This window comes from Amphiprion ocellaris, chromosome 18 (assembly GCF_022539595.1).
Source record: "Amphiprion ocellaris isolate individual 3 ecotype Okinawa chromosome 18, ASM2253959v1, whole genome shotgun sequence".
NCBI lineage: Eukaryota > Metazoa > Chordata > Actinopteri > Pomacentridae > Amphiprion > Amphiprion ocellaris.
The window spans coordinates 11,697,391-11,709,153 of record NC_072783.1 but is presented as its reverse complement, the minus strand read 5'-3'; the positions used below and the strand labels follow the sequence as shown (position 1 = coordinate 11,709,153).

Below are 11,763 nucleotides of genomic sequence, written 5' to 3'. Positions count from 1 at the left end.
ATAGACTGGTGACCTACATCAGCTGGGATAGACTCCAGCCCCCCCACAACCCTAATGTGGATTAAGTGGTGTATAGATAATGGATGGATGGATGGTTTTTAAGTGTGAGTGTCTTTAACTTTCAGTATCACATTTGTGTAAGTTACACACTGGCACTGTCTAGTCATGATGTCATCGAATCATGCTTGTAGATACACAGTTTTAACATGAATGATAAAGGTTCTACATGGACATATCATGTTGCAGGTTGCCACTATTTTAACTTAGGGCAAATGCTTTCCATGTTTGACATTTCAAGACCTTTTCTGCTCCACTGTCTTGAAATGTCACATTTGCACACTGTGTATCTGTCGCATAGGATAGAATGAGACACAATCCAGCAGCTGTTCCCTGGATACATTTTCCATAAAACCAGCCTTTAAGGGGATAATACTGTATAATTAGAAAACAGATTCCCTGTCTTGTCTGACCTTCCATCCCCTTTTCACTTCTTTGTCAGTTTACTTTTCATGATACTCAAATGAAAATGATCCTCCAGCCAGTGCACATGGTCTTTCATGTATGTATGTGTCATGTACCAGCTTTGGCACACATCCAGCTGTCCAGTAATGCACTATTTTTACCCTGATTCCATGAACTTAGCAGTGAGAGAAAATTGCTGTAACTCTCAAGGAGTAATTGCTTTGAGCTGCTTAAAGAATATCTTGCTCACTGTGTATTATAAGATCATGTGGCTCACACTGGATGAAGATGTGGATTACACATAGTTAGGGTCAACATCTACTTGTGACTTTGCACGGATATGATACCCAGCTCTCTTAAATATGAATCTACTGTTTAAGCAATTGCATCCTCATCATACTCTCACTATGGACTTTGTTAGCGCTTTATTGGGTGAAAAAGCTTGTCATTGACCAAAGTCTTCCATCACCGGCTAAACATTATAAGGCCTTAAAACAGTGCCAACAGGAGGTGCAGAAGTGCAGGACACTTCATCTCAAAGCTGCTTATGGAATTTTTTCCCAGTGATGCCAAAAATATACTGCCTGTCCCAGCTGTAATCATCCACATGAGGGTTAACTAACCTGTAACAGACTAACCTCTACAGTGCCTGTACACAAGAGTGTTTTCCAAGGTGTTTAGTTTTTGGCCTTTGCCCTTTTCCTAGAGCATCCTAAGAGGTATGGCAGACATTTAGTCTGGCTCAGTGCCTCCTCAACATACCAGCTTCTGAGGGAAAACATACCGAGCCCATGTCACATGCATGCGTCTATGTAAATCTTCTCAACTGACTTCAAAATCTACCTACAGATAGCAGAATTGCCAAAGCAAAAAATAACTAATAGGAGCAAACTGTACTTTTTGTTTGTCAAATGTGTATCATAATTGGGACTGAGCTATATATCCCTTTCTAAAACTGTAGAGTTTCTTTAGCATTAAACATCATGAAAAGAAAATCATTTTGCCTTTGACTTAATGTTATATAATCTGCATTAAGACAACAAGGAGATCATTCAGCTTGGCGACATGGTCAGTGAACCAACCATCTGTAGACTCACCTTCACATCAAAATGTCACAGTGACAAATGACACCTAGAAACATTTGCAGTGATGAAGCCCCAGTAGGACTAAAGAACATCAGTGTTACAAACCTGCCTGGGGAAAATCCATCAGTTGCCCCAATAAATGCTTTCTTCTGCTGACTCAGTATGTTGCACTGTGTTCACTGCATTCTGTTCTGACCAAATGCAGTTCATATAGGACATTCATAAATCCAGATCCTCCAGTAGCCTGCATAGGTACACAACTTCCTCTCATCAGCACACACACTACAAACTACATGCTGTCTTTTGACAGTATTCTTGAGATGGAAATTAGCCATATGGCTACAATCTCTTGTATTTACATGTAAATTTACATTAATACTAACTGTCCCATTTTAAAAATAAATAAAAATATAATTATTTGTCTGTATGGATATCAACATAAATTAATGTGGTAACAGAGAATGCCAGTTTTAAAACCTGGTTTAATTAAAAATCCATTGTATTTTTTACCTGGTTAACATGTCCACACGGTGTTTTTTAGAACGTAGTTGCTAAGCTGCTAACCAATCCTGTCATCTTACAGAGTGGAGCTTTCTGTATCAATAATCAGTTGTGTATCATTTAATCAGTGCCTGTAGGAGGACTTTAATCTAAAGTTGACCTAGGTAGTTTAACCTTTCAATTGTGTCAATCACTGTATGCTGTCAAAAATATAAGCTAAACTCTTGCAACCTCATTTTGATAATGATTTGTTTTCTGGCACCCAGGGGTACACATAGATGCACAATGATGTCGTTGTACTTGACAGGGGACAGAGTGGTAATGTCCATGTACAGAATGCAAAGAAACTGATTGCAGTTTGCAATTCATATGCCGCAAGCCGTATCTCTTTCTCCTCCTCCAAGCAGCTTGACAGCATTTTCTTAATTCGATTCTGCAGAGAAAACCCATCCCTGCAGAACTGAACTATCCACTCATACTCGACCCAGGCAGAACATCTGCAGTTTTAGTCAATGTAGCACTGCCAGAGCACAACTCGCTGGACTCATTAATAAACACTTTGCACTTCCTATAACCGTGGAGAATGTTGTGCATGTTCACACTCCACAAGAGCATGCTTAAAATTGAGTTCACACAGACTAAAGCAGACTACTTCATGTTCACAATTTTGAACTTTGAGCCTCACTGTCTCATAAAAAAATGAGGACGTTTTGTAGTTTTCAGCAGTATAAACTAACTAGTGTTGTGACATTAGCAAGTGATTTGTCCCTGGGGAATGAGACCCTTACCCAATCTGTACAGTGATGCTCATTTTCCTGCACAGAGTAGTAATTCTTCTGCTTATCTCGTTAGATGTATGCTTGAAAGCTGCCTCCCTTGTTGACTATGACTGGCCATGACTGAAAGGGAGACCCCTACTTTGCTACTTTGGTCATGACTAAAATACACCATCTAGTGGTATAGTGTAACCTACATTTGCAGCAAGTGCCACTAAATAAGTTGGTGTATAAACAAATATTTTAAATGAACAAAATCAAATAAAGAGTGTTATAAAAAAAAGAGTAAATTTGTCCATCACTAATACTAAAGATGAAAAAGATGAAAACAAGCATTAAAGATCTTTGTTGTTTGATTCTAACACTTCTCTGTTCAGTCTGCCACTGATTGGAAGTCTGAACTCAGTGCTAAAGACCCAACCCAAATGTTTTCAGTCAACAGCAAAAATAAAGGAAGTGTCCTCACTTCTGCAATAATTTTGGAGGGGAGTGTATAAAAACATAAAGTACATACTTGACATAAACTTCATTACTTTTTTCAGACGAGTGTGCCTTTGTCAACCCACAGGGTCTTACACCAAAAGTAGACTCTCTAGCATCAGAGGAGATTAATCGTCTGCAGGTGCAGAACAGCACCCTGCGTGCTGTGGTTACCCAAATGAGAAAGGACATGGAAGGTCTCAGTCAGCTCCTACCCAGGCCCCAACCTGAACCACAGGCCTCTCCTCCTCAACCGGTTCACTACCCAGGATCCTCGGCTGTCACCTCCAACACACTTTCAGCTAACACACAGGTGGCCACTGGACTGCTGGCCCAAACCGATGCCATCTTCTCCAAAGTTGGTCCAGCAGGTGTGTTCAGCATACAGTTCTCAAAACCTACGCAAACATGGTTGATGATTTTTATCGTCCACCAGCACAGGGTACTATACTGCGACAGGCTGTACTTATCTTTTGTCATGGAGTTCCAGAGGCTCAATAGATTTGACTGTGATTTATAACTAATACTCAGACACCAGCTCGACTCTTATCATTTTAAGAACTATTTTTTGAAATTTTGTACGGAATGCTATATAGCCATGAGTTAAGTTTGCCTTCATTCATCTTTTTCCCCTGGTTTTTGTTATGAAACATGTGGTGCGTGTCTGGATGAAGGTGCCAATAACCCTGCTTTGATAAAGCAGGTCAGAGTGACACATGTGGAGTCTGCGCCCACTGACACCATACAACAGGTATTGAAGGAAATCAGTGTAGTTGAAGATGACCTGTCAGTTCCACCCTAATAACTTCTCAGATCAGTGTTGTTGAATTACAGCTACTGATCTCTTTAGTACCAAACTCATCACTGTTGTAACATGCAGATGTCTAAAATGTCTCATCTCATCTTCCTTCCAGAGTGCACCAGTGCAACAATTCCAAGAAGAGAACAAGCATTTGCAGCTGCAGGCCTTAGGTCTGATCTCTGGTGGTTTGTTGGAAAAAGTCCATTGTGCTAAAAGCAACCCTTCTCTCCTACGTGCCAGACTGAAGCAGGCAGCGTCCTGTATTGCCCGTTTGAGTAGAGACAAACAGCAGCTAATAGAGATGGGCAACCGCCTTCGTGCCCAGATTACCACTGTTGGACCAATGGGTACAGTTAAACACACTCTCACCACCACACACACGAGGAGCATAAATTACAGCATATTTCATATGCCAGTTACCCATGAAACCAAGCTTTTTTAAAAGGACATTAGTTTTTAAGTAGCTTTGATACTTTAGAACCTGTTGAGGTAATAGAACTTCATTGTTGGGACAAATTGATTCTACACATTATTTTTTTTACTAAGGCTTTGCCATCTTTTCAATGCAAAATATTTAAAATGGTACAGAGAACATAGACACCTGGCATTTCTCCATTCACCTTAACAGCTACTAGTACTGTATGAAGTGAAGAAGGCTTATCAGTCTCCATTATATTTTAAAATAAAACCAAAGAAATTAAATAGACACACAATTATAAGAGTGGATTGTAACCATTTCATGTTTTTAGGGTGTGCCAGGACAGATCTTAAGGTGTTCTTATGCTTACTACATGAAGACACTTACTTGGTGTTGACAGCCACTGAAGTGTTTCTAGTGTCCATACTGGGTTAGCAGTAGCTAGCTTTGTTTTAAATCGAGAAGAGTTCCCTTTAAAGCCTTCCTTTAATCCACTGGCCTGAAGTTTTTCAGGCCTGCAGAAGTTTCTTCCCTCAGTCCTCTTCTACACAAATGTCCAGTGAGACCATGCAGTGGAAACGTTACACTTACCTGCCGGTTTATTAGGCAGTCCATTACAACAACATTTCAGTAATATGTAGCCTCTACATGCTTCATCTGTTCAGTATCTTGTGACCCAGTGCCAAAGCTTTGCTGGTTAATATCTGCAGCCATCTGTCGCCATTTATCACAACTTCGGTTTTAGGTTATTTGTATTCTCTCACAGTGTGAATCTATTAAGCTCACACAGCTCCTCACCTCCTAGCCAATTTGAACCCAAACTGTGATTTTTTCCCCCAATCTTACCAAATACTTTTATTACCTAAACCTGAACAAACTGCATCTGAAAATTTTAAATATTAAAAAAGTGAAAATATCGAGTCAAGTAAAGTAAGGATAATAGTCAACATTGGTGTTTAGTTTCACAAAGGACAGAAACCCAAATCCCTGACTCAGACTTCTGTGTCTCAAACATGCCCAGAGAAGGCAAGAACCAAGACATTTAGTGATCCATTTTCTATGTAATAGCACTCACTCCAGCATAGTTTGAGAGGTCAGAAAGTAACTAAAGATGTCCAGCATTCCATTGTCAAATGTTTAGGGGTTATCTATCAAATGAGTAAAAACAATTACATAAGAATTGACTGTTTAAAAAAAAATCACTTGGTGCTTCATGAATACTGCTAATACTACCAAGTGTACTTCCACTTAGAATGATAACCAGGAGTGTTCTGTATAGGAATGTGGCTGTGTGTTTCAGTTGAATGCATTTGGGAAAGAGATTAAGAAAGATATTTTTTTGTGATTCACAGTTCTAGTTCTACACACATATTTTTATTTTATTTTATGAAATATCTGAAGAACTATAGAACTACAACTAGTGCTTATTAGTGTGTGTATACAGGGAGTTTACCTAAATCCACAGTATTGCAGTCATGCTGTATTATAAGTACTACAGTGATGAAATTTCCGCAACAATTCAGTCAGTCCTTTTACAGCCACTTCAGGTGAGCACAAAAAGATTTAGATCAACAAGGTGTTGCACTCTGGTAGGACATACCTGTGATTTCTCCTTACAAGCTCCTCTGTGAGTCTCCTCACTCCACTGAATTTTAACATCTTCATTGACTGTGAACCTCCAAAATTTTCTGGGATTCCAGCCTTAGGATGAAGGATCAAGGACAGGTGGGATTATTAGCAGAACTGAAAGCACTCACAGACCTCTGTGTGTCTAACAGAACCAGTGGAGCCAGAGAGGGACACCTCCACAGAGAAACAAGGAGACCAACATGACCGGCTGTCTGTTCTGGAGCAGCTACAGTATCAGCTCACCACACAGGTATCTGAGCTAACTCACTATCCAAGTCTTTTTAAATCCATTGCTTATCAATAAACTTTTATTCTTATAAAAGGCCTATATATTTTATATCACAGGTTAAGCTCTTACTTCTTTTTGATTTCTTTTGAGTGAATCTACCACACGATAACCTGTGCAAAAAGTGAAAAAATCTGAACACTTGTGCCGAAGCAACTGCATATCTTACGTCACGGGTCATGATGTGACAGAACCCAACGAGAGTTCTGTATTTCTCTGTGATACCACCAGAGAGCACAGTAGGTCCACTAATGTGTGTGTGCCATCAGGAGTTGCAGTACGCTCTGAAGCAGAGGGCTGGCACTGCTGCTCAACAGCTCCTCCCAGAACCCCACAGCCAAGGTCCTCTCACAAAAGAGCCTGCCAGCGCTAACCGGGGCCACAAAACCACACACAGGTCTGAGGTAACAGCCAAGCTTTAAATACTGCATCAGCTGATTAGCAAGCTCAGCCGCACAGTTCACCGCTCAAGCTGAGTGTATGTCTGTTGTTGCAAAACTGTAGGTATTTTTTAAATTACTTATACATTTTGTATTTTTGTATATACATTTACTGAAATACTGGACAGTAAAAAAAAATAAATTAATAAATAAGAAAGAAAATGTACGGATCGGTCTAAGTGCAACAAAACTAAATCAGTTTAGTTATCTCTGTTTCTAGACTTCCGCACCCAGTAAGTGTAATGTTTTAAATGAAATTAGTTTCCTCCTCTCTTCTTCTTTAGAGCTCAATAAACAAAGAGAGCTCTTCTCCACTCAGCCAGCCACACCCACACTCAGGTCTTTCATCAGAGGAATCACTGCAGTCATTAGAGGAGCTGTGGGAGATGCTGGACCGTGGACTCAGTCTGTCTATTTTCTCTGAAGGTAACCACACAAACTCCATTCATTGCTTCTCCTGTACAGCCTAAATCCACCATTGACCTGCAAACAGCAAAACTTCATTATTTATTAGCTACAAAACGCTACACATGGTCTACTGCATTACTGTCAGTATACAGAATTACCAGTCCATCTAGCCCAACTGCCCCTAAATCTGTTCCATTTAGCTACATCAATTTACTATCAACCTGTTAATGCCCATGTAAGGGGGAAAGTTCAAGTGTGCATATCAGCCATTTTCAGTCCTCGCACATATCACATAGTACAGTACCATACTATATTGCAGCAAGGCAACCTCATGGACTTGATTGGACAATGGTAGCATGTCACAGTACATGTGATCAGAATCTGCAAGGTTTGAGTCTACAAGTCTGGTGTGAAGCCTTTCTTTTCGCACAGCTCTCTCCCCATCCTGAAATACATGAAACCCTCCCTGTGGACTTGGAGACATCATCCCACCTGTTAGATACAGTACATCCACAGAATGTCACTTTGTCAAAATACACAACCTCTTTGCCAAGTATGAATCTGAACCAGTCAAGGACACATAGACAGATAGCTAATTGCTCAATGTGTGCTGTAGTGTCTGCCAGCCTTTCAGGGAACAGTTTCTCAACCAGGGCAGCAGCCAGATCAGGCTGAGACGCAGTGATCAGCATCATGCCATTTCACAGTTATGAAATAGAAAAAGCTGGCACAAAGTTTTGCATACACTTGATAACTGATTGTAACTGCACTGAGTGCATGAAACTGTTCATTACAGATATTAAAGCAACTATTTGGCTAATGATCAAGCAAAGTTCTTACTATTCTATTGCAAGCAGGAGGATACTGTACAGATACAGAACTATTTAGGAAAGTTAAATCTGTATCTAGATCTTCATTTGCAACATAAATACACAGGAATAAGCAAGTACAGTATGTACACTGCTGTTCAAAAGTTTTTAGAAATTTCCTTATTTTTGAAAGAAAATGATTTTTTTTCAGTGAAGATGACATTAAATGAATCAGAAATACAGTCTAGACATTGATAATGTGGTAAATGACTATTCTAGCTGGAAACGGCTGATTTTTAATGGAATATCTCCATAGGGGTACAGAGGAACATTTCCAGCAACCATCACTCCTGTGTTCTAATGCTACATTGTGTTAGCTAATGGTGTTGAAAGGCTAACTGATGATTAGAAAACCTTTGTGCAATTATGTTAGCACATGAATAAAAGTGGGAGTTTTCATGGAAAACATGAAATTGTCTGGATGACCCCAAACTTTTGAATAGTAATTTCATTACCTGCTACACAAAAAAATAGACTTTTGATAGTCAAGTTTCTAAAAACTATATGCCATTTTGTCTATCCATCTGTTCCACTCTGGTGAACAGAATATCCCAGGAAAACCTTTGGGTATTTCTTCAAATTTGGCACAACTTTTCACTTGGACTCAAAGATGAAATTAGATTTTGATGTTCAAAGGTTGAGATAATTTTCGACCCATTATGACAAAATTTGACACAAATGTGTAAAAGGATAAAATGATGGACTGTACTGTCATGTACTGTGATGACATTTTATATCCAAAAGGTCAAAAGTCAGCTTCCAAAAACGTTTTTAAGCCCATTATTCAACTACATAACTCAGCACAGAACATATTGTTATTTATTATTTTCAACTTTCTGGCTTATCAAATTACTACTGCTTACTGCAGCAACCCCCAGTGAGGTTCTAGACGACTTAAGTACGGTTCTGTGAGTCACAATACTGAAATGAAGTGAAGGGCCTTACTATGAAGCAGACTGACAACCGTTAAGAGTGTACTTCACTTGTCTGCTCCAAAGGTGAAGGAGAGCTGAGCAGAAAGGAGATACATGAGTCTGGTGGTTCTGGAGTCCAGAAGATGTTGCATTCTAGTGGTGTGATTCATATTCAGCCCCCAAGTGAAGCCCAGCCAAGGAGGAACCTCTCCAAAACATCATCAAATACTACCAAGACCAGCAGACCTGGACCCCCTAGCAGGATCAACAAGATAAGAAACTACAATGTTAAAGACTGACGCACACGAGACATCTGTCATTGATATGTGTATCCCATGCCTCTCTGTGACAGCAGTTTTATGAATTCTTCTGACTCTACAGGAGCTTTTACAAGTCTGAGAAAATAACCCAGGATGCCGCTGATTTTGTCTCATCCCAACATCCATGACAGAAAGTCTGCATTCCACACTAGGAACAATGCATTTCAATGGAGAAGTTGTATGAAAAGATGACCAAATTCCATTATTGTAAGAGTAGGATACATTTTTTCTTTTATTGTAATTGAGCTAAAATTCAGGATATGTCAGTCTCTGTCGCTTTGATTTGTCTCTACTGAGTCCCCTAACTTTATGTAAGTTGGATATGGGACACAGGCAGTATGTGTACACTTTATTATTATTATTATTATTATTATTATTATTATTATTATTATTATTATTATTATTATTATTATTATTACTTTATTTCAAATACATTATGATGGCCTCAGCTGCTACAGCAATCAAAACATTTCCATGTACCCCTACAATTTAGTTATTTAATAAAGCATGCATTTTTGGGGAATTTTGTCAGTGCTTACATTGTGTTATTTTCAGGTTGTACTAATGTATTTGTCAGTTTCTTCAATACCATTCTGCTGGTTTGTGCAAAGGCTGGCCCTGTAAGTAAAATATTAGACTGAAGTAGTGTTAAATACTTTTACTTGGACTGTACTGTAGGCCTGCTAAAGAAGGAGGTCTGCTTTTTCCTATTAAATATGAAAATATAAGTCCTAACCCTAGATTATCCATCCATTATCCATACACCACTTAATCTTCATTCGGGTCGCGGGGAGGATGGAATTTGTCCCAGCTGGCTTAGGGTGAAGACATGAGACATCTGGACAGGTCACCAGTGTATCACAGGGCTACACATAGAGCCAAACAAGCACACTCACACCTACGGACAATTTAGAATCACTTAATAACCTCAGCATGTTTTTGGACTGTGGGAGGAAGCCCTCACTGCACAGGGAGAACATGCAAACTCCATGCAGAAAGATCCCAGGCTTGGACTCGATCTTTTAGCTGCAAGGTGACACTGTTAACCACTGGGCAACCATGCAGCCCACCTTAGATTATGCAAACCAAATTTTGAAAATTTCAAAAACTTCACCTTAATTGCTATAGCCACCCTGGGGTCACTTTATTTGCTTGGGTAGTGGGTGCATAGTTGGTGTTTTCTGTTTTTTTTTTTGTTTTTGTTTTTTTTTTTAACGGTTTTTGGGACATGAACACTAGAAAGAAGAATGACAAGAATTTCAATAGGTTTCAGCAGCTTTCTGCTTAAATCCCTAAAAAAAGTGATCATTAACTTGAGGTCCCACTAATACAAACAGAAATCCCCAATATTTAGAAAAGAAATAGTTAGAAATATTATATGGGTTTGTGTGCAAAACGCCTTCTTTTTAAATGTTAAAATGAAGCCTCAGAAATCAGATGATATTCTTGATATAGAAAGCTAGACACACTGTGACATGGGTAATGAAATAAATTCATTTGAATCAAAATGGGCTGTAAAATATTATTATATTCAACATGTGCTATACAATACATTTCTAAAAAAAAATATGTGTAAGCAAGCTATATTCTACTAATTTTAGACTTTCTGTGCAATAATCTCCTCTTCAGTGCAGGTCCACAGATAATTTCAGCCAGGAGAACTCCCCTGTGTGATCTCTGTGTGCTTTTACAGCCTGTTATCACGGCGCTGCTACTGTAGGTCAGTCTGGAATCATTTAGTCTGACCTACAGTAGCAGGGCTGCACTCTAACTTTAGTGTGCTTTCTCAGAGAATCATGCCATTTGAAACGGTGAACTCCAGTAACCCATGAAGTCACACGTGCAATCCGAGCGACGTCACCACCGAGCCCCGCCTTTTAATCACCCTATCCCCCAGCAGCGCCCACCTCTCTGCTGTGATTGGATGAAACCTCTCAATCGGCCCTCTGTGATTGGTCACTTCGCACGTCGTTTAGAATACTTCATTGTTTGCACACACATGTGCCTCCGCTGTCTGTGCCTTCACGTTCAATATAAAGTTATGCAATGTTAGATTTCACTTGAACCTGCTAAAAATCCACCGACTGCTCTTTAGGTAGAAGGAGTAAAAGGTCGAGGAGGTTTTGTGTGTGTAGTAGAGCTGAAATGTTTCAAACTTCACAGTAATCACCAGTTGGAGTTTTACATTTCCAACTGCATTGGATGCTCCAGAAAGAGTTCAAATATTAAAGTAAGAGATTATAATGAACGGTACAAAATAAAATAGTGATTTATGCCATCAGTTTAAACCAAAGGCACCTGAAACTGTTGTCAGCCATAGACTAGAGAGAGGCCAGGGTCTGTCCAAGGAGAGACTAAAATATCTGCACAGCT

At 39.4% G+C, this 11,763-nt stretch overlaps 1 protein-coding gene across 3 annotated transcripts in view; it reads left to right on the top strand.

The window, feature by feature from the left end:
* Nucleotides 1-11,763, top strand: part of ccdc57 (coiled-coil domain containing 57) — a 29,239-nt gene that overhangs the window by 17,092 nt on the left and 384 nt on the right. For 2 of the 3 annotated variants that reach the window (XM_023264829.3, XM_055004777.1), the window contains exons 12-18: nucleotides 3,393-3,675; nucleotides 3,979-4,055; nucleotides 4,219-4,453; nucleotides 6,303-6,403; nucleotides 6,709-6,843; nucleotides 7,164-7,305; nucleotides 9,155-11,620. In XM_023264829.3, coding sequence (XP_023120597.2) covers nucleotides 3,393-3,675; nucleotides 3,979-4,055; nucleotides 4,219-4,453; nucleotides 6,303-6,403; nucleotides 6,709-6,843; nucleotides 7,164-7,305; nucleotides 9,155-9,369 — 1,188 coding nt within the window. In that variant the 3' untranslated portion in view covers nucleotides 9,370-11,620. Of the gene's footprint in view, nucleotides 1-3,392; nucleotides 3,676-3,978; nucleotides 4,056-4,218; nucleotides 4,454-6,302; nucleotides 6,404-6,708; nucleotides 6,940-7,163; nucleotides 7,306-9,154; nucleotides 11,621-11,763 lie in introns of those variants that run through there. The other variant, XM_055004778.1, reaches the window with a different exon arrangement.